This window comes from Thamnophis sirtalis, unplaced genomic scaffold, assembly GCF_051295495.1.
Source record: "Thamnophis sirtalis isolate CommonGarterSnake01/CBP01778 unplaced genomic scaffold, rThaSir2_p1.2 scaffold_11, whole genome shotgun sequence".
NCBI classification, from domain to species: Eukaryota; Metazoa; Chordata; class Lepidosauria; order Squamata; family Natricidae; genus Thamnophis; species Thamnophis sirtalis.
The window spans coordinates 56068656-56094278 of record NW_028261391.1 but is presented as its reverse complement, the minus strand read 5'-3'; the positions used below and the strand labels follow the sequence as shown (position 1 = coordinate 56094278).

Genomic DNA, 25623 nt, shown 5'->3' with positions numbered 1-25623 from the left:
GAATTTCAGTTTTCGCCAGCCGGACCCCCCCCTCTTTTAGGAATAAACTGCTATTTCGTCTAGTCATGGTCAATTCTGTCATCCTCACATATCTGGAGTGGACCAAGTTAAGGAAGGCGACATGCTTTTTCGGCGGTAAAGTTCGAATTAGCAAACAAGGGAGATAATCATCTTCTTCCTGGTGTTATGGCAGGATCCTATGGCAGGGTCCTCTTAAGGGAAGAAATATAATTAAATCTAGATGTTCAAAGTTACAAAGGCATTGAAAAAAAATGAGTTGTGACACTCACACTTTGCACACTTAGGACCATTGATGAATCCCATAGTCATGTGATCAAAATTCAGATTCTGACAGATTCTTGGCAATTGAAAATCATGTAATCATTTATAATGGTTTCAGTGTCCTGGATCAAAAAGATCCCTTTTTGTGACCTCCTGATTATCAAACTCAATGGGAAAGCTAGGTTCACTTAATAACTGTATCATTAACTGCAGTTAACAAGTGGCAAGAAAAGTTGTAAAATGAAGCAAAAGTCACTTAACAAATGTCTTGTTTAGCAACAGTAATTATGGGATCAATTGTGGTGGTAAAGTTAAGGACTAACTATTCCTGAAGACAAATAGATATTCAATAAAACAACTTGAAAGTTGAATCTTTCTGAAGAAAGTTAAATCTTTCTTTCAGGCACTTCTGGAATTCCCAATCCCATTGTGTACTTTATGAAAAACAATAGGTATTGGTGATTTTTTTTCACCTGCATAGGCCAAAGGGCAGGAAAAGAAAGCAAGCTTGGGAATCATTCCCTGCTCTGAAAATGCTTTGGCCTTTTGTGCTTTCCTTAATAGACTCTTAGTGAATGCATAATAATCTGAAGATGGTGTGAAATACATTTAGAAGGCAACCCTGGGATTCTGACAAATGAACATTGAACTCCCTACTTTATATATCACCAATGAGATAGCCTTCATTTTCATATGACCATGATGCTTTTCTCTGACTTCACTCATCTATTTAGAGAAAGGCTTCATTTAATTCTTGCATCTCTTTCCCTCTATGAATTCTTAACACAGTTGCCAAAATAACCCTCTTAGTAAGTGACAGCTTTAAAAACCAGACAACAGCTGAGTGCAGCTCAAAAGCACAGCGCAAACAGACTGGAGTATCTTTCTTAGGAAACAAGGCATTTTTTTAATATCACTGGACTCTTGGAATTTAAATTTTTTATATATAATTTCAATATGAATATTCAATCTTGTGCCAGGTGTGGCTATGGGGTCTATCCTGCTGAGAAGATTAATTGTATTGATCAGGTTAGTGGTTATTTACTAACTGCCATTATTATAGATGTTCTGATACTATTTGTCTATCTTGAAGAAATGACTTAGGAAACTTTTGTTTAAATAAATAAAATATACTTATCCTAAAGTATATTAATCAGTATAACTATTGGATGGCCAAGTTAGAATTGAACATTGGCTAAATTTGTTCCACTCTTTTGTGCGTTTGATTGTTAGACTGTCAGGAAAAAATAGTTATAAAATTTTTAACTAGATTTAGAAAATGGAAAACAAATAACTTTCATCCTATTTCTATCTGCTTTTCTAGACCTGGCATAAAGCCTGTTTTCACTGTGAGGTTTGCAAGATGATACTAACTGTAAATAATTTTGTTAGTCACCAGAAAAGGCCATATTGTCAAGTGTAAGTATTGTCAAGTGTCAATTTTGTTTTATAATATTTTATAAATTCTGATAGTATTGAAAATTTGCTCAGATGATTTTCAGCTATTACTGGTTTAATCAGACAATAAAGTGTATCAATATTATGGGATAAACAAAACCTGTTCATAGCATTTAAAATAATAAATACAGTATATTATTCATTAAAACTAAGTTCTGTTTAAAAGTACAGTTGAAGATATGATAATTTAAAAGACTAAGATAGAAAGTGAAATGCCTGATTAAATTTATATCCAGGGGGTACTTAGCAATTGTTTCTTAGTACCAAGCTGTTTCTCCCACCTTCTAATCTCCAGATGTGTTGAGTTACAACTCACAGATTTACCAACCAGCCTGCTCAAAATAATGACAAGAGTTTTAGTTCAGCAGAATTATAACTGGTTATTAGATAAAGACCAAAGTAGGAGTACTCTAAGTACTCCAGTTTATATAAAGCACACAACTTGAAATCCCAAGTTGTGTGCCCCTATCTGAAGTTTGCAGAATGGGCCAACTCGCCTTGGCAAAATCACAACCAATTCATCATGGCCAACTCAACCTGGCTAACTCGCTGTCGGAGAACTCAACATGACCAATTCACTATGGGACAACTTGTTGGTTGTCGTAGACCCTTTTACCTAAAAGTCATTTCTAATATAAGAGAAAAATATTTCCATGCATATCTGGAAGATGATTATATCACCTATGCCTTGTTTAGTTTAAATGTGATTGAAATAAACTCAAAAACAGATTTCTTTTTCTCTTTGAATTTACCCATTTTGTTTTGCGGTACAGTTCTATTCTATTTGAAGACTTACTGGACTGTGTATCTTACCCCAGAAAAAATATGTTTCTTTAATTTAGAGCAGTTATTAGCAACATATGACTTTTCAGATTTTAAGTTCCTATTCCATCAAATGAAAAAAGTTAATACTTCTGCTATGGTCTCATTATAAATCACCTCCAATTCTATCGAATTATTTAATTTGGAAGCATTAGAGTGAATCTAAATGTCATTAGGAAGTGGGCCACCTTTGTGTTATTAGGCCTTCTAGGCAAGTAACTCTAGGAGATAACTGCCTAGAGTTACTTGCCATAGAGTGCAGTTAATGACAAGTAATAATGGTTCAGAATGATGCAATATTGTGCACATATTTTTATATTTTTTCTAAATTCAAGCTCACTGGTAAATGTTTTTGAAAGTTCACATGCATAACTTTCAAAGCTTCATGTTTAGTCATGGATGGCTATAATGCATTATATTGTTATTGCTTTTTATAGCATTTTTCACTCAAAAATCAGCATTTCCAGTGAGTATTTTCTGTTTCCTTTTTTTTATAAGTCCCTCAGAACTGGCACAATTCTGTTTTCCTGACTTTACTTTCTTATTGGCCCATATGATCAGTCTTGCACTGAAGGACACTAAAAGGAAAATATTTCATTAGCTTAATTTGGGAAAAGACCAAATGGGATGGGAAAACAAACCAGCTTAGAGAAGTTAGGCAGTCTCCTAACCCATTTCCTATGCACATCAGGCACCATCGAGACTAATTGAATTAGAAAGCTCATAGGCAAAGATTTGAGGACTTAGCCTTGATAGTGTACTCTTAATACAGACATCAGAAAACCACTAGGAATATATTATCATAGTTAGGTCCGTGAATGTCACAAAAAATAAGACAAAAACTCTGATTTAAGAGAGAAGAGAGAAGAAAAATCTCCAATTAAAATCCTATGTCTCTTTCTCTTCTCTTTACATTGCAATGGATTGGCAGCCACTTATTTCTCAGTAGGCCATATAGTTGACACCCGAGAATAGTTATTGTAATAGCACAGCCTGATCTCAGGTCCTTGGCTTCTGGCCTCAATCACAGTGCAACAGTGCCATCATGAGAGCACATTTTCCTTGTTGTTTGATGACACACGGAAAAAGGATGTCGGCAAAGTCAAAATATAAAAATAATTCCCTGGCCTACAATCAATGGCATTCTCACAAATTGTAACACCATTTAGCAGTGACTCAGAAGACATGCAATACAGACAGGATAGAGACTAGTATCAGAGCTAGCACATTTTTGTGCTATTTTGGTTTCATGATAACTAAAGGATGTCTGGATGATACTTTAACTCTAGTGAGAAAGGCCCAATATCTTGATTAAGAGCAGAGATATACAGTGTTTTATTTGCCTAATAATATCAAATGAGTTCTTTATGCTTCAATAAAAGGTAAAAAAGGAGTCTGCAGATTTTATTCTGCTAGTTGTTGCCTACTACAGAGGGCAATGCTCATCTCTGTTTCAAGGACATTGATTGAGTGCTGTCTGAATACATTTCTTGGTCATATGGCCAGCATGACACGGAGTGCTGTTATGTACTACTTCAGTGGGAAGGTAACAGCGCTTCTTATGCTTCGGGACCCACCATGTATTTAAAAAGTTAAATATTTAGTCTCTGAAACATAATCATTACAATTTTTACATTTATAATTATATAAAACAATGTATAAATTATTGCCAAAGTTAAATGATAAACGTCCCTAGTTTTTCAAGTTGGAATTTGTTCAGTGATCAAATAAATGTCATGTGATAATACGAGTCTCTATTTAAAAGAATGCTATTCTTTTAGAGATTGTTGATAATAATTCTCTAAAATTGTGCCTGCTTTCTTTCATAGACATAACCCCAGAAACAATACATTCACAAGTATTTTTGAGACACCATTAAATATGAATGTGAAAAAGCAGTCTGAAGCAATAAGCGAGGTAAGATGTGCAATGTGTATCACATTATAACGTTCAATTTTTAAGGTAACTGTAGACATAACAATTTCACTTCTTCCACTAAAATGTATATTTGCTCTATTTCTCCAAGTTGCTAGCTAGCTTAAAAAATGAATTATTATTTTTCTTTTGAATTTGACATTGACCCTGAGAAATTCTATTTTAAGCAGAAATATAAAGTCAAATGCGTTCTTCATAGCTGCAATGGAGAAACCTTGTAAGACTTTATGGAGGTTGCTAGATACCATTCCCCTTGTCAGTAAAATATGTCCAAATACTTTTAATAAAAATTACTGTGCTACCAGTTACAGCTTTCCTAAATTTCTGGCTTTGGTTCTTTTTGTACTGCCTGTGAGTTTTCACTATTGAAACAGGAAATCTCCTACAATTCAATATATATTTGCTTGGATATAAATTCTTCTAGTTCATTGGATTTATTCCTGAGTAAGTTTGCAGATGTAATATGTATGATATGAATATGTATTTGATGGTTCTATTTCATTTAAAGTATGATGGGCATTGTTGTTACAGCTTTATGATCCTCATTCTATATTGCTTTCTTGGATGATTTCTTGAAATTTCTTATATATATAGAAAAAAATATCAAAATTATACTTCTGAATTATACCCTCATAAAACCTACAAGATTCAGAACAACAATTATATTTCTTTTAAACTGAGCATGAGATAACTGGTCAGGAATGAGTCAGGGATCAAAAACAATATCTATTTCCGTTTGAAGGTCATGATAGGAGATCTTGTTACTTCCAGTAAATTGAGTGCTAGAAAAAACAGAGATTATTTTTCCTTTCCTTTTGCCATATAGAAGATACCCTGCCCTATATAGTCATAAAATGAAGCTTCCAAGAAAATTCAGAGGGAGTTTATAAGAGTTGTTTCTCATAATTTCATTTTTTAAATGAAGGATTCTGTCATAGATACCATCAAAAGATGCTGAGAAGTCCAAAAGAAATAACACCACTTTTGCCTCAAGAAAGCTAGAAAAGCTAATTAAAGAAGATCAAATTAATTTCATGTCAAATGCCTAGAGTTGATAGACAGCTATGCAGTCTAACTTTTTACCCAAGGGAAAGTTTTTGCAGTCTATAGTTATCTACTACTTGGGAATACAGAGTAATGTTTTCCAAGGAAAGCCTGAAAACAACTTATTTCAAAGTGCAAAATTAATGATCTTGAGAACTTAACTATCTGTTCCTTTCTTATAAGTCAGAACACACAAAAGTAGGCAAGAATTGAATGCAATGGTGGTTGTCAAGACTTGTTGTAGACCCTTGTCCACTTTCTTGTAATTCACATGCAACATGTCAGAAATGGTATAGGGTCTCCTGCTTGAGCAGAGGGGTGGACTAGATGACCTACAAGTCCCTTCCAACTCTGTTATTCTGTTATTTAGAATTTAATGCAACTGAACAATATGTTGTTATGGAAATCACTGCTTCCAAATTCCAAATGTTTGATAGGATAAAAAGTGTAAAAAATCAATTCTTCTGGATACACATTTCCAATAGTAAATCAGATCTAGGATACAATCTGCTCCATTTGTTCAGTGAATGATTCTTAAAGAGATTTCTGCAGATCATGGTATCAATTATTTTTTTAAAATTCCAAATACAACAGCATTGGCATCCACATTGCAATTTCACAGAATCCTTAGCCTGAAAATCATTGGCACCAAATCTCAAATCATTTCTTAGCTTAGGCATTGAAATGGATAAATAGTGTGGGGTATATAATGTTTCTAGGATCAGATGCAAATGTCATACGCTAGGAGATATTGTGAAGAAGAGCATGGAATCTGGCCTGATGCAATACTGAGTATCCTATTTGGCAAATTTGGTCATATTGTGAACTGCTTTATGTACATTTCCAAATTATGAGGTAGTATATTTTTAAATAAAATAATTAAAATATATTTAATATAATTTTCACTGTCTTATACATCTTTTCTAAAATTAAATCTTAAAACCTGTGCTTTGTGATGCATCTTTGAAATATACAATATAAACCAAAGAACTTGAAAATTCATGTTCTAGTACACTAAGATAATGTATAGTTGCTATATAGCTATTTATTTAATACAATGCCTTTTTTATTCATTGCAATTGAATATGGACGTTTATGCAGGTTAAATATAGAGAAGAGGGTGAGAAATTCAAGTCTGTTTTTCACTGTGATGCAAAATCTAAAGACATGGAAGCCACACAGAAAATGCAACAAATAAGTCAGGTAAAAAGCTGTAAAATCATCAAGGCTTAATATACTAATCTCCAGCTCTTCACAATTTTCTTGTGCGGTTTGATTGATTGAGCCACCAGATAGTTAGACCAGAAACCTGGATGTTCAGGTTTCCCAATGGCACATCCTTTGTTACTATAATTGAGTTTCTAGCATGCCATTTTTAAAAAATGTTTTCCAGCCTTATGGACTTCTCAAGAGAGCTGGGTGTTTGCATAATGTTTCCAAAATATGATAAACTGAGCTTGGTTCTTTGTGCCTTGAGTAAGAAGCTGCCTTACTCTTTTTTGAGTGTTATTCAAAGAGTCCATTATCTGGCACTACATTGTCACTTTAACCACAAGACCAATGTGGTTTTCTTGATATGAAACTGACTAGTTTACCATGTGCCAGTATGGATGTTACCTTTGCTGTTGTCACTGATCATCTTTTTTTCTAGTATAGTTTTCTATTAATATAGCTAGCAACTTGCTTTTGGTGAGCTAAAATTACTTTCTAATCTTGGGTGACTCTCCTGTGTGCATATACAATATTTTGCAACCATTCCTCCCTTTCTCTTGCCTATCATGATATGGAGTAACAGGACTTGCGGACAGGGGACTGCCATTTAACAACATGTAATCTGTATATTTTACACAGTATGCATGCATATTAGAAACATTTAATTTGCTTTTATTATGTTTTAATTTACTTTAATTTATTAATTTATTTTAATTTGACTCTCAGCATGAGTTTGCAACAATTCTTACTTGGACCATTGATATGCTGAAACTTTTATCCAACCCTCATTTGGTTTTTTGAAGAATGAGCCATATATGACCATGTCTGAATTACTGGTGGCCTGATCTGAAGATTTATGTTGATGTCATGCAAAGCTTAGAATGGTGCTCTATACAATTATGGCTGCAAGCAAAGCATTTATTTCTGAGTAGACATACAGAATTTCATGTTTATTTATACTTATGTCACATTTATCTTCAGCTATTTTTGTTAGATACTTATAATTTTATTTTAAAAATAGAAAAAAGGTAATTCTATCACATAACAAAAGTAATTGAGAGGGGGAATTAAACTCAAAATGATTTTTACTTGCAGGATAACTCCACTGAGACTTATTTGTGTAATACATAATATAACCAACAGCCAGCCACCTTTTTGCTTATGTGCTTATGTGAATTTAGACCATGTGGTTGATTTATATTCGATTCAGCATAACATAGAGATATTTGAGCAAACTATTCTCTAGGTATGGCTAATGTCTCTTGTAAAGAAAAAAAAAATGGTGACTGAATTTTAAAAATGAGACGCCATAGTTAGATTCGTGAATATCAAAATCAAAATAGGAAACTGCCTTGCAATTACATAATGTTGTAATTGTGGCAAATGTACTGGACAGAGGAGATTAGGATGTTACTTTATGGGTTTCTAGTCTATATCCAGCTTGCTGAAATGTCCTGGAACTGAAATAAAAACAGTTATATGTAATTCACTCTTCATGTTCAGTGTGAACAGATGAAAAGGGAAAATTTTCAGTTCCTATACAAAAGCAATAATAGCAATAGCAATAGCAGTTAGACTTATATACCGCTTCATAGGGCTTTCAGCCCTCTCTAAGCAGTTTACAGAGTCAGCATATTGCCCCCAACAACAATCCGGGTCCTCATTTTACCCACCTCGGAAGGATGGAAGGCTGAGTCAACCCTGAGCCAGTGAGATTTGAACAGCCGAACTGCAGAACTGCAGTCAGCTGAAGTAGCCTGCAGTGCTGCATTTAACCACTGCGCCACCTCGGCTCTAAGACCAGTATAAAATTGATGTAACTCCATAAAATGGATATGTGCCTTTTATTTATAAATACTACTTAGAAAACTAATTCATTTTTGGAAAACTAATAAAAATGGATGTAATCTTTGTACTAATTTCTTATTATACATCTATTCTTTTTTAGAAAACCTACCATGATGTATGTAATGAAAGCAAATCCTGGTATAGAGAAACTATCCCACAGTTGGAAATGATCAAGATAGCACAAACACAGAAAGGTTTTAGTGATGTAAGTATATTACTACATTATGACATTGATCTGTAAAACAAATATTATTTGAAGGCTTATTTTCTCAGCTAACTGACATAAGGAAATATGAGGAAATAAAATGCTGTCCTTATTCTTCCTGTCACATACAGCCTTCACAGACTGTGTTTACTTTTTAAAAAATATTGGGCCATTACCTCTACATTGCCTACAATGTATGAAGGGGACATGGAACTGATAGAGAAAGAATTATTTAAAACTGTATGTCTGTTTTTAAGAAATAATTTCTTCTCTATTAGCTTCTCCATCTTGTATTCATCTCATCAGAGAGCTTTTTAAAAGAAATAACTTTTTGTTTGTAATGTTTTATTAAAATTATTTAGAATCCTGGTAATTATAACTAATTACACAGAGATGCTATTTAGATATGGCATGTAAATTCAAATTAATTGTTATTCTGCCTCCTGTCTTATTCCAGTGTAAATTTTAAAATAATAAATAATTATGACACTTGGATTGCTGAATTTGGATGCGAAATAATGCATATTGAAATTTTTGCTATATCATAAAGTTCACTTCTTAATTTGAACACTCAGTCTAACCTAAGTGAAATGTTACCAATGGAATCAAATTGTTGTATTAAACTTGTGGAAAAAGACATGATACAAATGAAAAGAAGGACGTGACATAAAATAATCTGGTAGAAATGGTAATTTAGAAAATGAGCAATGGATGACTATTTTCAGTATTTTATTCTGTGACTTTGGAAAAATCTTCTGATTAAGTTATAATAAAGACAAAAGAAGTGAACATTTTAAAAGTTCTGAATTCTGCTTTTCTTCCAATTAAAAAAAATATCGCTTATGCTTATTACTCATTGCTTATGACTATCATGCAGAATCCTTGAAGTTTTTATTCTTTCTTGTCAAATGGAATGATGGAAAGAAATTTTGTAAAGGCACTCGGTCCATCTCCGGGACAGCTTTCTGAAAACTAAAAAAATGGTAAAGCAAAGATTATTTTTCTATGAAGAAAAATGTATTCAGCAAATGTATCAAATGTACCAAATAAAAGGACTATTTAGACAATAGCTTCAAGGGCAGCTTCTAAGCCCAATATTGGGCTTTTAAAGCCCAATAAAGATGCATTGATTAGAAAGTGCACACATATATACAATATACCTTGTTATTCTGAAACTTTGTGTCTATGTGTTCAAGTTAGCCTTAACTCTCTGCAACTGGACATAACATCTTTTTGGAAACATTTTCAGAAGTGGTTTTACATACTTTCTAAGACTTCTTAGAGAGAGTGACCAGTCCAAAGGCAAGACTAGAAGTGGAATTCACAGTCTCCTGATTTCTAACCCATTGCAAATTGAGATGCCAATAAATCAATATTAGAAAAAATAATTTCATGGCCAAGTGTAAATGCATACATACATACATATCTGTTTTGTCTAGCTGAAGAATAACCAGGAATATGAGCAGCAAAACAGAAAGGGAAGGTTTCCAGTTTCTATGACTCCATCATATCAGATTGCCAAGAAGGCCACAGAGCTATCCAGTGATGTAAGTTCTTGAGAATGAATTTGAGGAGAGAGAAACGAGATTTATTTTATTTTATTTATTTATTTATTTATTTATTTATTTATGCATGCACGCACGCATGCATGCTATAGATTGTGCTATGAGGATAGTGGTTGGGAATTCTTTAAGGATTAAAGCCAATGCTTGTAAAATTTTGTGTGCGTATGTGTGTAGATTTACTCTTTGGCCACCCATGTGTCTGCGCAGTCTCTGACTGTTATATGCTGCCAAGAGTCTCTTCTCATGACATGAATGACTATATAAATTTTACTAACAAATAAACAAAACAAATAAACTAGCATTTTGATTAATAAATACATTTATTTTGTGATATGAACAAAAAACAAAAGTTTAACAACTGAGGATCAAAGTATTTAAAATTACCATTGTTTAAAAATTGGGTAATGTTACAAATAGTTATTTCCATTCCATAAACCTTTCAGAATTTCCATATAGTTTTGAAGGATTCCCCCCCCCCTTAATATTATCAGGCGATATATTTATATTTATATATCCTTTGTCATGTCCATGTTTTAAAATGAACATCATTGGCAATTAATTGGCCTGTAGAGAATAAAATCAGCATAATGGTTTGACAAATAAGGCCAGAGAATATAAGTTCAACCTCCTTTCATCAAAACAAGATGGCACTTCATATTCACCTGTCTTATGGAATAATATCACCTAGAAATCTGTGTAGCTTCCACCTTACTTGTCATTAAATATTGTTTGAAACCCTTGAGGCTTTTCCCTCAGGCCTTGGTTGAGATGTCTTAAGAGTTGCTAAGGATACGGAAGATGGTTTTGGTCCCCTAACACTTCCTAATTTATTAACTTTTTTTGGTCATATAATACTGTTGTTTTTAAATTCTGTTTAGCTACCAAGAAACTTCTGGACTGGGATGACTTAGCAAATAAATTAATTAATTGATATTGAGTCCAACTAAAGTAATAATACTGAGAGGCCTAGTTAATTTTTTGTAAAAAATAGAAATGTAGACGCTATTTTAAAATCCTGATTATCTCATTTTCATAGGGAAACAGATCTCATTAGTTGTGGTCCAGTATTTTACACACATGCACATTTGTTGATTGCAACATAAAGCACAGATACTGAGAGTGAATTACACACACACACACACACATACACACACGCATGCATGCACAATACTTGCCTGGAATATAGTAGAGTCTTATAATGATTGAAAACCCAAAGAGAAACTGAATTCTGCTTCTGATTTAGTTCTGATTCTGAATAATTATAAAGGTGAAATTATATCCATTTATTTTAATATATACTTTAATGTATATAGAGAAAACATTACAGACTGGCCTTACCAAAAAAATGTGTTCAAGATTCTGTATATTAATTTAAAATAATATTATGGTACTACTATCAATAATTTTTATTTCTTTCAAATTATAAATTGATCTTACATTAAGTAGTCATCTTAATCACTTCTATCTTACTTTAAATATCACTCAAGTCTTGCTTGTAGATCTTCTTTCAGATCTGTCTAGAACTTTTTTCTTGTATGTCTAAACAGCCAATAAACTAAATTTTAACAGTTGAGAATAACTCATAAAAAATTGTGTCAAGATGAAGAAATCAGACAATAACTTAAACTCTAATCTCTGTCAATTTAAAAACTTACCGTGAGGAAGTGTAATTAGTTCTGATTTATTTCAATTTATTTAGCAAAATGACAGAATTCCAAGTTCATGTATTAATGAAATAAGAATAGGTATAGACATCTCTGTTATATAAACAAAACAATGCTTTCAATCTCGTCCATGAGTACCACTGGTGTATAATAAAATCTTATACTCAGCTATCCATGGTAATTTTCAGAATTTCCGATTATGTAGGTAAGTGGTTCTAAAAAAGTAAAAAGTAAAAAAATAAATAAAAGGGAGGGCATATACTTTGACCTAAATCAAACCAACTATAAGCAGACCATATAAGCATTGTCATGCCTGCAAGCCATCTTTTCTTTTGGACTTCAGGCCTGCCACACTTTCTATTGTGGGAAACAGGGGATTATGTGGAATTGGGTGATATGTAGCCATAATAATATTCTTATTAGGAAGCCAAGGTCATCCTCTGACTCCGCACCTGGCCGGAACTAGATGGGTGGAGTCAGTGGAAGATTGGACCATGCGAGTGGGTGGGTGTGGGGGTAGGATCTTGAAGTTTCAACTGGGTGGGAAAACCTGGAAGCTTTCAGATTTGGGTTTTCCAGATGTACCAACATGCCTTTTAATAAATTGCAACTTTGAGGAACTTCTAGCCTTGGAGTGTTATTTGTTTGAGGATGCTATTTGGAACCCTAACTGGTATAGATATAGAAGTTGAATAAATCATTTCAGTCCAAATATGAAACTTTGCAGAAACTGAAACCAAATGAAAACCCATGAGATATTCCTGCCCTTTTCTGTTTAGTAGCAAGAAATTTTTTTCTTTCTTTATTTTCAAGAAATGTTGTCTTTCCATCCCTAGGTGGAGTACAAACAGGGACATAAAGAACAAGTTTCCAAATTCAGCAGTGTTATGGATACTCCAGAAATACTTCATGAAACGTCTGGGGGCCAGTTCATGAGTGATGTAAGTATAAAGAAAAATTATATATGTAGGTCTTCTTACTATTTCTTACTTACCTTTCTATATATATTTAAAAAGTATGTATGGTATTATATGTATTGTTTTGCATATTGATCAAGACCATGATTTATATGAACTGGGTTTATAGCTCTATTGCTGTAGCTTTACACATTCTTGACTTTTTTTTCCAGTTTAAATACCCAGAGGAATATGAACAACAAAGAGGGAAAGGAAGCTTCCCTGCTATGATAACACCAGCTTATCAGATTGCTAAAAGAGCCAATGAACTTGCTAGCGATGTAAGTTCTACAAGTCATGAATAGAACACATTCTCTCTATAAGATAACATGGTCTGTAGGTCATGCTAAATCAAAGCTATATCTGTACCATATTTTAAAAAAATTAAGACATTTTGTGCAGTGGGAAAAATTACAAATATTATGGCATCCAAGGGTTGTTCCTTACTATGGAACATTTAGGCTTAAAAAATGATTTTTAGGATGCAAGAGAAGAACAAATTAATCCCAAAATGGTGGAAAGTTGGTACTCCCAAATATACGAATTAGGTGTAAATGCTTATATTTAGTCCTGTAAGGAATTAAATTCAATCTCCTTATCAATCTTTTGGCTGATATGATGACCATGGTCATTGGCTATCCATTTTTTTGAAAAAAAATATGATTTTTTTGGGGAAGCTTTAGGAAAGGAGATGATCACCAATACACCCTAATATAAATTAAGGAAGAAACAAAGAGAAAGCAAAAAGTGCAAGAAAAGAAAACAACTGAAGACAAATAGGGAAGAAAGAAAGTTACAAATGTGCTTCCAATATTCTTCACTGCACTTATAAGCACAATTATATTTTAAACTTTCTCTCCTAAGTTGTGTATTCTTCCTTCTATAATATATCCTGCTTACAGTGACATGCAGTGAGGTTTATGGTTGGTGAGGCAGTCCTCTCCCCCGACACCCCACTGAGTAAAGGACTTTCTTTTGCCCGCCTGAGCTCTGCCGCGAGCTCAGGCAGGCTGCCGCGAGCTTGGGTGAGCAAAAGAAAGTCACTTTCTTTCGCCCGCCTGTGCTCATGGCAGAGCTCAGGTGGGCTGCTGCGAGCTCAGGTGGGCGAAAGAGACTTTCTTTCGCCCGCCTGAGCTCAGGCAAGCTGCCGCAAGCTCAGGCGGGCAAAAGAAAGTGCTTTAGTCAGAGGGAGAGGAGAAAATGCCTCAGCATTGCATTTATTAAAGAAAAAAGAAAAAAAGGAAATTTGAAGGAAAAGAGGGAGTGTGGGGTAGGGGTGAGGCATCAGAAACGGAGAAAGAGAGGAGGAAGAGTGAGCGCGACGCTGCAGCTTTAAACAGAATGACAGAGTTGAAGCCTCTAAAAACTGCGCCCTCTACTATGAGGCAGGAGAACTGCGTGCCTCAACTACCTCGGGATTTTTTAGGCTTTTAACTCTCACTTAACTCTGCTTGAGCACCTACAAAGTCAGACTAGATGAGGCATGCAGTTCTCCTGCCTCATAGTAGAGGGCGCTTTTTAAAACAGGCAGTCATTCACGGTGAGGCAGCAGCTAGCTAGCCTAACCTCAGCACTCGCCTTTTCCCATTTACATTTTTTTTCCTTTTCATGATTGACAGTGGTGAGGCTGTGCCTCCCCTGCCTCCCCTGACTGCAGGTCACTGCCTGTTTAATCATCAAAGCCATAAATCAGAAGTTGATTTTTTTTTCATTTTTACACAAAACATTCACAAGAGGTTTTGTTACCAATAAATGTAGGTAATGTCTTCTCTATTTTTCTTCCACTTTTTTTGTACATTATTTATTTATTTACTTTTTTAATGCCCTGCACATTTATATAGAAAGTAGTCGATCAGTCTTAGACCTAAAAGAATGTCAGAATAAACTCATTTCTTTTATTATCATTTCTTTCAGGTTAAGTATCACCAAAGATATGAAAAAGAAATTAAGGGAAAAGCAAGTCAGTCTGTTGGCACATTAAGAGAAAATTTAGACCAATTTAATCAGGTAACAATCAAATGTATTCACGGGTATTCTATTTCACTCTGCTTCTAAAATAGTGGTTTCAATCTACATATTATGAGTAGTAGTTCCTCTTGTAGCTTAGGTCTTTTTGCATTCTATACCTCATGCTACTTCTTGGGATTGTGAATTTTGGAATAAAATGAAATGGGGATATGGAGTTTCAGCTAGATACAAAGATTAGGTATGTCAGCTGTTTGTAAGAATTTATATATTTTTATATAAATATATTTTTGATATTTATATATAAGTATATATTTTTTATTTTCTTCATTGATATGGCAAGATAAGAGAAAGGTTTCTCCATATCCTTAGCAAGGAAATGATTAATAAGTTACACTATATTTATTAATTTATTAAATGCACATACTTTATTTTCTGCATCCCATTGGTTGTATGGATTTCTTAGAATAGTATATGTGACCTATTGCAGTGCTTGGTTTTAGGTAAGCAATGTCATGCTAAGATAAAAGAAAAGAATAAGGAAAAGAAAAAAATTAAAGGCAGATAAAGAAAAAATATAGTTAAATTTACTTCACAATAACACCATTGCACATCACAGTTTTTTCATTTTGTTTCTACCACATATATCAATTCATACGTTGCCTTTAGTATGATCTACAAATAAATGAATGGATTTAAAAGATGATGCTTTCAATACGGGTTATAATTTCTTATGTTCATGTTGGGGATTTAAAAATACATTGGTAAAATGTTTTCAACATCTTTCACTATCTACCTTCTTACACTGTCCATTTGATGTTGCAATATATGGAAGCAACAAAGGCTTGTTTACAAAGGCTAACATTAAAATGAGATATAAAAATCAATAAGTAATGGATCACTGCTGAATGTTCTTTAGGATTATATGCAAGAATACGAAGAACATAGAGGAAAAGGCAGTTTCCCCGCTATGATCACACCAGCATATCTAAATGCTAAGAAGGCAAATGAATTGGCTAGTGATGTAAGTATGAAATTGGATATCTCAGCTAATATGGTCCAGATACAAAATGCTTGCTATAGTTTATCTGGTGTCACATTATTTGAGCAACTAATAGAAACCTATAAAAAAGAACAAGTTCTTTGAGGACATTAGTTGTTTTTTGTGATCTACCAAACGACCCTTTGTTTGAGTTCTGATTGAGTATGCTCTAAATACATGCTCTCAGAACTATAAGCAATATTTTAGTTAGAAATATTTTATTACTATCAAAAGAAAAAGCATTCATTTCTTTTTCAGATTAAATACAAGAAGGATTTTTCCCAAATGAAAGGAGCAGCCCATTACCACTGTCTTTCAGCCCAAGAAAATCTAGTTCTTAAGCAAGCCCAAGATGTGAACAAGTTGTACAGTGAGGTAAAATCATATATCTTGATTGACAGTAAATGTAGTGAATATTTGTATAGGTAGTGAATATTTGTATAGGTAAATTATTGTTACTTATTATTTTATTTTTATTATAGTTATTTACATGTAACTTTGTCATACTTATCACAGTTACTTTCTACCTCTGAAACACTGATAGATTTTTTTTCTAAAACTACCTCTGTTCCGTCATCTCTTACTTTTTCATATAAAAAAAATCAGTTTTTTAAATTTTAAATTAGTGCAAGAGAAGCTTCACCAGAGCAAATCAATTCAGAAAAAATTCTGCAGTTGTATGAAAGTGATAGGCTGGGTTATTATTGTCAGAGTATAAGAGCTGTGTCAATAGATGGATGATATATGATCATTTTTTCTGTCTGTCTGTCCGTCTATCACCTTAATGTATCTTTTTGGTCTTGTTAATTCTAATTTTTAAGGTTGAGTATAAGAAGGATCTGGAGAACAGTAAAGGCCACAGTATTAACTACTGCGAGACTCCTCAATTCAGGAATGTTAACAAGGTCTCAAAATACACCAGTGATGTAAGTATGAGTTATTTGTGTGCACGTCTATGAAAGCTTAACTTAGGTACTGTTGAAATCACAGTTTCTATATAAGAAACTTTCAGAAAAAACCAAATAGCTTAGATCAAAGAATACAAAAGTCATTGCAAAAAAAGATTGCAATTAAATTAATCACTAATCCAGTAATTTATGTTAATATTAATTATCTTCATCTGTTATGTTTGTTTATAGCCTTAATTATCAAGTAGTCTTGGTTATCAATTTTGAGTTCTAAATTGAAGAGAAAAATATAGGCCAAACATCTATAACTCAGTAACATTTTGTTATCATTTTTAAGTAACCGCAATTGAATTTGGATATTATATGCCTTATGATGAGAAACGGTCATAATATCAACATTGTAATATGTATTTGGAAAAACATGATACCTATTAAAAAATAAATTGAATTGAATTGAATTTATTATATTTCTATGCGCCCTTTTCCCAGAAGGGACTCAGGGCCGCTCACAACCCAAGTCGGGGGGGGGGGGTTAGGAGATACAAATAGGGAAAAAAGACATGGACAAACAATACCACAATTTAAAAACAATCAACAGCCACACCATTCGAGCGGGGACAGGAACTCAGCAGCCCCAGACCTGTCAGAACAGCCAGGTTTTAAGGGCTTTGCGGAAATCCTGGAGGGTGGTGAGGGTCTGAATCTCCACAGGGAGCTCGTTCCAGAGGGCCGGAGCAGCCACAGAGAAGGCCCTCCTCCGGGTGGTCGCCAGTTGGCATTGGCCAGCGGATGGAATTCGGAGGAGGCCTAATCTGTGGGATCTAATTGGTCTGTTGGAGGTAATTGGCAGCAGGCGGTCTCTCAAGTACCCAGGTCGAATACCATGAAGGACTTTATAAGTGACGACTAGTGCCTTGAAGCGTATCCGAAGACCAATAGGCAGCCAGTGCAGCTCGCGGAGGATAGGTGTGACGTGGGTGTACCGAGGTGCACCCACGATCGCTCGCGCGGCTGCATTCTGGACAAGCTGAAGTCTCCGAATGCTCTTCAAGGGCTGCCCCATGTAGAGCACATTGCAATAGCCTATACTGAAGTTGTAAATCAGCATGGTTAAATTGGATTTCACTATGGTCTTTTGTTCATAAATAAGTTGATGTTATATAACTACAATAGCACCAAAATAAAATTATAATGCAGAGTAATCTTTTGAAATAATACTGTTATTATATTGTAATAACTGTCAGTTCTTATATTGTTTTAAATTCTCTGTTAAGTCTTTCTTTCTTTGCTGCAAGGGAGAAGTAACAATATTTACATGTGAGAGGTGTTTGTTTTTGTGTTCAGCTCAAATATAAAGAACATTACCAGAACCAGAAAGGCCATTATGAAGGAGTTGGCATGGACCGGCGCACACTGCATGCCATGAAGGTTGGAAATTTGGCGAGCAATGTAAGTTGTTTAAATCACATTGTCTTTAATTATTTTCTATATATCATTTCAAAATGATATCTAGCCTTTGCTTCCTAAAAGGAAGGAGAGCCACACTTTTAATTATCTCTTAAGAGCTGCAGGAACAGCTTTATGTATTTCTGTACTGTTCAAAGAACATAACAATTATTTTTGCATAAGGATATATCATGCCAGTAAACATGTACTTTGGATCACTAAGGAAAAAAATAGGGTTTTTCATGTATGTGACAGGTGGTTCAATTCCTCTTAGAATGTATTTTGTTAATTGACATGTTATGAGTCTTGGGACTAGGCATAAAAATAATTGAATTATTTTTTAAGGAAGGGCATTCTCTTTATTTTCCATCCTTATGAAAGATTAGTTCATAAACTCCAGTTCATAAACTCCTGTTTCTGCCATCTGTTATTTTGATTCGGCTGTATTTAATCCAATATTTATGGTATTGAGTGAGATGCCATTTCTGACTTACATCCCTTGAAGCATTTTATTTACAAATGTACAAGACACTACAGACAGACATGGAAGGGAATGCTGCCATAGTTCATAGTGGCATAGATGCCCAAACCGAAGAAGATTCAGCATTTAAACTCTTCAAATAATTTCATTATCTTTGACATGGATGATCCAGATCTTGCTTTGTCCATTAAGTTTAAGTTTCCTTTTTTCCTTGTCTTATAACTATTTAAAAATGGATAGTTTTAAAAAGGTGATTACTTTTGTGCTCCTTGTGTTCCAGATAGCCTATAAATCTGACTATGCGCATGATGAATCTAACTACAATTACCCAGTGATGCTGACTCCCTCTTATCAGACAACAAGGAAACTGGATCCTCTGAAAGATGTAAATAGCTTGCTCAGTTCTCTTCTTATTTTGCATGACTTGCCATCTCCTGTAGGGAGAAGTATGTTTTGTGGCCTTTGTAAACCAGTTGTTTAATTGCACTGACAGACATAGCCAATAATAACTGAAACCCTAGAAGAGCAAGTTGTTTCCTAGCTGATAGGCTAGGCCAGGGGTGTCAAACTCACATCGTCATGGCGGCATCACATAACCTATCGGAACTTTTCTCCCCTTTGCTAAACAGGTGTTTGACAGCCCTTGGCTAAGCCCATGAACTATCAAGGAACTGAGAATAAGAGATACAATCCACAGTATTTAGTCCTATTCTCGTAGCTTGCAAACAAATATCATTACTATAATTATGTAGCAAAGGGAACTCTATCGTATGACAATTGTACTGGCTTTATACCAATATAAGAGATACTAATTTAATACCAGTATAAGAGGTACTTTATTTTTTATATCTTGATTTGTTGGTTTTGTTGCACTTTTTGTGGATACCCTTAAAAATAGTTCGAAATCCAACAGCTTGGATGTTATGTGACATATTGTACCCAAATCATAAGATGGTGCACGGAAATCTATGCTCTGCTTTCCAGTTACCTGGCAAGATAAGTTAGGAAATTGTTAATCTTTAAAGCCTAGATTATTAGGAACTGATCAACTGGGACTCTTTTTTCTCCACACATTAGGATTATGACTAGTCAATGAAAATGTACATGAAAAGCCTTTCTAAAGATGATCCTGCTATCAGGAACTTGCTTATTTGGCATACAGAAAAGGGTCTTTTGCCTTGCCACTAAATGTTTTTCATCCTTCAGGAAAGCAATGAAGCCATATCTCTTAACAGGCTTTTATTACTAATTGTTCTGTCCCAAGCCTCTACAATATATACGGACGCAGACTTGGGTGTCTGCGGGGTAGGTCCAGTAACTGACACCCCTCGTCTCTTTTTGGGGCAAAAGGCTGCCATTGCCCAGGTTCCCCACAATAAAAACACAACCCTCCTGAGCGCTGTCTGTTTTTCTCCATTATCAACAAGCGGGCTTTGGCTGCACCTAATTCCATGGGCTCCCCTGTGGAGTTGGAGTCTCACGCAAGGCCGGAACCAACCTGTTCTCCTGGGATGTGCGGCGACTTCCCCCCGTCTGCAACCGAGCATCAATCCAGAGACACAGATGGACCAGTGTGTTGAGTTCAGTGACCTATCCACACGCACCAGCTCATCTTGCAATTCTTCTGACAACCCATCCTGAAATGTGTCCAAGAGGGCTGCTTCATTCCAAGCCGAATCCTGGCTAAGTAGCCTAAACTCACTGATGTATTCCTGCAAGGAATGCCGGCCCTGCTTCAGAGTCTTCAGATGTCGGGTGGCCTTCTCCGTCTTAATGGGGTCCTTATACATTAATCTGAGGTGGTCACAGAACCCCTTGAAGTCATCCAGAAAAGGGCTAGCCTGGACAAGCAGTGGGGTAGCCCAATGAGCTGTGGAGCTGGAGAGAAGGCTAATTATAAACCCACTTTATCTCGGTCAGTGGGGAAATCCTCTGCTCTCAAGCTGATAAACAGTTGGCATTGTCCCCAAAAAGCCAGAAGCATGGCTTGGTTGCCATTGAATTTATCAGGCACTGCAACTGGGCATTTTCTCTGAGGTGGTGGTGGATCAGTGTGAACTTGGAGCTGAGCCACTGGGCAGCCAGCCCAGCTACCTGTTGTGTGAGCTGCATGTTTTCTGCATGAAGCTGATCCATTTTAAATTATATTTAAATCTGTTTTAGAAGGCAGGAAACAAACTGTTCTGTCCCAAGCCTCTACAATATATATGGATGCAGACTTTGCTGTCTGCCACAACTAAGGAGGGAGATAAGCAACCCCTTGGCTGAGAGCCCAGAAAGCTATCTCTTTGAAACAAAGCTTACACTCACGAAATTCTCTCAATCTTTCTCTATGGCTGGATCAGTAAATTGTTGTTTCCTGCAAAATTCCCCTTCCATACCCCACCTATAAGCTCTCCGGGAGGAGCCAATCAGTAGCCACCTGTTCCTATTTCCTTCTGTGACCCTTTTTCCAAAGCTGCTCCCTCTTCCTCGCAGCCCTATGCATACGTACATCAGGGACGGCCTCCTTCTGTTCTTCCTCACTGCTCCTGACTCAGATGCCACCTGGTGGCCAACAGGCTTCTCTAGTCCCTGCTCTGACTCCGAACACTCCCCCAGAGTCTTCTCAGCCTGCAGGGCAGTCCCATAGTGTTTGTCGCTGTCAGATTCCACCAACAGCTGAGCCGGCCTCTGTTGGGCCACAACACTAATTGATATTTTTATTACTTTTAATGAACTATTATTTTTTTTTTGCCTTATGCATTTCATTTAATTATTGCTATCCACCAAGGGCTCAAATTTGGTAGAAAGGTAGAGTGTAAGTCAAAGTAGTTCTATTCTGTATATATTCTTCTATGTTGAAACTCAGGGAAGAATATCAGTTATTCTTGTTTTTAAGCATAATGGTCATAAACAGAAATTAACAAAATCTAATCTAATCTCCTTCCTGGCTAGTAGATTCAGAACTTTGTAGTTTCTAAAAGTTTGCTAAATGTTGCCTGGAATCTTGGGATTACATTTTGGAGAAAGAACTGGAAATTTTCTCCTGATTTCTTGCATACTGCTATAGTTTTCTGAACTGTAGGAAACCTAGAACTGCTTTCTACACACACAAATATGACTTATGCAAACATATCAGGTAAATAGCTTAGCTAGCTCAATTAAGTATATCAGTATATAGCCTACATTTATTGTCAGCTATTTTGGATTCATCCTGATTCAAAGATTTCACATTAGCTGTCTAAATACTGCATTGTTCAATTGCAAATGTATGTTTGGAATTTTGGGATTTTGTTGCTTGCTAGCTAAAATGGAAGAAAATGGTATACAATAATAGTAAATAGAATAGTAAATAGAGTACTAAAATAATAATTCCCTATTATGTTTCTAGCAGAAGAAAAAGATAGTGATTCAATGTCTTATTTTTGTACTTCCAGACAATATGGGAAGTTGTGTTCACTGAAGAAGCTGTCTTCTATTATATCTGATCATTGATCTATCTAACTGAGTTTGTGTAGACCTCTGAAACTTTGGAGAGTTATATGAGATTTTCATTTTCAATAACTATAGACTGGCTTTCTGATCTTGGGCCTCTAAATATTTGGATTGTGATTTGTATTACCCTGGCCATATGAAACCATGGTTATCAGGAATATGGAAACTGCACTTTGAAATCATTTGAAGAACCAGTTTGGGGAAATGTATTTTTGTATTTTTGTATTGGTTTTGGCAGTCCAGCATTTTCATATCTTTTTCAGCTCTACCTAGAATGCCAAAAGTTGAGAGTCAAACCTGTTCCTAGGTTCTAATACTTTTAAATTTCAAATAATGGCTCTTATTCTTTAAAAATCAAAAGAAATAAAAAGGAAGAAACTGGCTATACCTTAAATCACAGTAAAGATTCAAACATCCTTAATGCGAAAAGTGTTGATTTTAATACTCAGTTTGTTAACTTGCTTTTCTGCCACACCTGTTTGAACTGGATTACTCATACACAGATGATAAGAAGGTATTATCTGCATCATTTGCTTCAGGAAAGCTGTAAAAACCTGGCTGTTCCGGCAGGCCTGGGGCTGTTGACCTCACTGTTGAGGTTCAGCCCCGATTAGAATGAATGTATGTGGTGCTGCAATTTTAAACCGTTAAACCAGTTTTTTTCTCTTTGTTGTAAGCCGCCCGGAGTCCTTCGGGATTGGGCGGCATATACATTTTATAAATTAAATTAAATTAAATTACATGTTTTATCAAGCTGTAGAATAGAGTTGCCTAAGTAATCAAACAGCAGTCAGTAGAATGAATTAGTTCAAGAAAGACAGATTCCCTCTATACATCTAAGCAGTGTAAATATGAATTTTAGAGGTACAGCCTTATATTCAGCGTTGAAATGAGATCTGTTGAAACTCTATAAAACCAAATTTCATACTTTCAAATATTATTGAGCTGCCATATATCTTTTCCCTTCATAGCACTGACTCCTATTACAGGCACAAGCGGAAGGCTGCCCTTTTCATCAAGTTATTCTGTTGACTTCCAACACTTAGAGCCATATTCTTATTTCCCTCCGCCCCCATAAATATATCTGAAATTCACTGGATTTATAGTTGATCTGATGAAGCAAGAATGGTTTATCAAATTAAAAATAATGCACTGTTTGCAGATTACCTATATCATGTTAAGAGTTTTAAATGTTTTAAATGAACTATTTTTAAATGCTATACAATTTTCAGTTTATTAAACAAGTATTAATCAATTGGAGTTGATAATGATTAAGATATGATAAAAATATTAATTGTACCCTGCACTGTGATCTGAAGGTGTTTGGATGAGATCAACATTTGCAATTTTGAAAGTTTGTATAACCTGAATGTTTTAATTTTAGGTAAACTACAGGCAAAATATAGACAAATTGAAATATAGCTCTGTTACGTGCACACCTCAGATCCTTCAAGCAAAAATCAATGCCCAGCAACTTAGTGATGTAAGTTCTATTATGATTGTCAAATAATTATCCCAAAACACAGCAACTTTGCACAAGCAAACCGATATTTATTCCTGGAAAGGAATAATACAAAATTTATCAAGGGCAACACAATAGATGGGCGCTTTTGATAGATGGATACTTTTGCCAGCCCCCTTTGGCCATTGAATGGCTTTTTATCTTGTTTCTAACAAGAATAAGAAGGCTTAGCAGATTCAGTGTCTCCTTCTGGACCATTGTGTGAGTTGGGCTAAAAAAGACAATAGCAGCTGATACGACGAGGAAGAACAGTATACAGAAGACAACTAGTCCCTCAGAATATAGGGCTCAAAGTATATTTTGATTTGATGAGGTGAAACACGTCTCTGTGGTTTGTTCAACACACATAATCAAAATAAACCCAGAATGCTATAATAAAGGAGCCCAGGTGGCATGGTGATTAGAATATAGTATTGCAGGCTAACTCTGGTCAAACCAGGAGTTGATCCTGACTGGCTCAAGGTTGATTCAGCCTTCCATCCTTCTGAGATCAGTAAAATGAGGACCCAGATTGTTGGGGACAATATGCTGTCATTTTAAAGCTACTTAGAGAGTGATGTAAAGTGCTATGGAATGGTATATACTGGTAAGTCTAAGTGCTATTGCTATATCATAACTGAAAAACCATAGACTGTGCAGTGACACAAATACTTCAGAGAAACATGCAATAGTTAGATGTTAATTAATCATGTCTACCAGATATTTATTTTTGTAATTATCTTTTGTTCGCAAAGGATTCAGTTTTTATACATTACACAATTTTTGATGGGATTAGAATATTAAAGTTGAGATGTTATTTTATATGAGATGATATCTGTAACATATCTGTACAAATAGAAACTAAACTTGAATGTCTTCATACTGAGTAATTAAGTGCTTTCATGAAGCAAAACAGGCTAGACTGAAATAATTATTCACTCCCTTCTGGAGATTTTTCTAGGATGATAAAAATGGAAGGGAATCATATCTTAACGGTCAGAGGAATTGGTACAGATAGAAGATGACCATTTTAGTTATGACCTCAATGATTAATTTATGTAAAATATAATATGTTAATAAAAGTGGAACAACTTAAAAATGGCAGAATTTCAATCAAAATTAAATGAATATTTACTAACAAAATTTCCCAATATTATACAGTATAGTTTTTAATCATTCAGACTTTCTTTTCAAGACATGTGAGAATATATTCTTTCAGAATACCTTCTATTTATTCTTTTCTTATTAATATGCTAAGAAAACACTAGCCATTGTCATTTATATTTTATTTTTCAATAATGTTACTATATTATATGGTAACATGAAGATTTGACACCCTTTTTTGAGACCTAGCATAGCTTCACAGTAACATTATGATCTTGATTAATTACAAATCTTTAAAAACATGTCTTTAACTTTTGCCAGCTGAATTATCGAGCCAACTATCAGAAAAACAAATCAAATTATACTTTACCTCAAGATGTACCAGAGCTAATGAAGGCAAAAGCCAATGCAGAATTATACAGTGAGGTAAGACTTTTCCTTATTCCAGTATAGATATTGGTTTACGGGAATGCAAAACAGAACTTAAAACATTCAGCAGCTTTCCTACAATCTGCTGCATGAAAGAGAGAAAAGGAAAGGCATTAGAGAAAGAGAAAAGGGGTTTGTTTTTAGCTTTAAACTATTTTGCTTCAGCCAATCAGGCATGGCATGGAGCCTTGTAGATATTCAAGATTGCCCACACCTGCAATAGTCATTTATCTGTAGAGTTTGCCAATTGACCCCTGTAAGAATTGCTTCTGAGTAAGC

The 25623-nt window shown here is 34.9% G+C and overlaps 2 protein-coding genes across 4 annotated transcripts in view; one reads left to right on the top strand and one right to left on the bottom strand.

The window, feature by feature from the left end:
* The window catches only part of CASP7 (caspase 7), a 49635-nt gene extending 24184 nt beyond the window's left edge, over nt 1-25451 (bottom strand). For 2 of the 3 annotated variants that reach the window (XM_087725840.1, XM_087725841.1), the window contains exon 1: nt 25286-25451. The gene's annotated coding sequence lies outside the window, so the exon portion shown is untranslated. The remainder of the gene's footprint in view (nt 1-25285) is intronic. The other variant, XM_087725842.1, reaches the window with a different exon arrangement.
* The window catches only part of NRAP (nebulin related anchoring protein), a 64133-nt gene continuing 39574 nt past the window's right edge, over nt 1065-25623 (top strand). Inside the window, exons 1-16 of the mRNA XM_087725839.1 lie at nt 1065-1311; nt 1607-1701; nt 4392-4479; nt 6643-6744; nt 8702-8806; nt 10246-10353; nt 12872-12976; nt 13165-13272; nt 14906-14998; nt 15876-15980; nt 16257-16373; nt 16820-16924; nt 18251-18355; nt 19114-19218; nt 23695-23793; nt 25237-25341. Of these exons, the coding sequence (XP_087581965.1) occupies nt 1240-1311; nt 1607-1701; nt 4392-4479; nt 6643-6744; nt 8702-8806; nt 10246-10353; nt 12872-12976; nt 13165-13272; nt 14906-14998; nt 15876-15980; nt 16257-16373; nt 16820-16924; nt 18251-18355; nt 19114-19218; nt 23695-23793; nt 25237-25341 (1617 nt within the window). The 5' untranslated portion in view covers nt 1065-1239. The remainder of the gene's footprint in view (nt 1312-1606; nt 1702-4391; nt 4480-6642; nt 6745-8701; nt 8807-10245; nt 10354-12871; nt 12977-13164; nt 13273-14905; nt 14999-15875; nt 15981-16256; nt 16374-16819; nt 16925-18250; nt 18356-19113; nt 19219-23694; nt 23794-25236; nt 25342-25623) is intronic.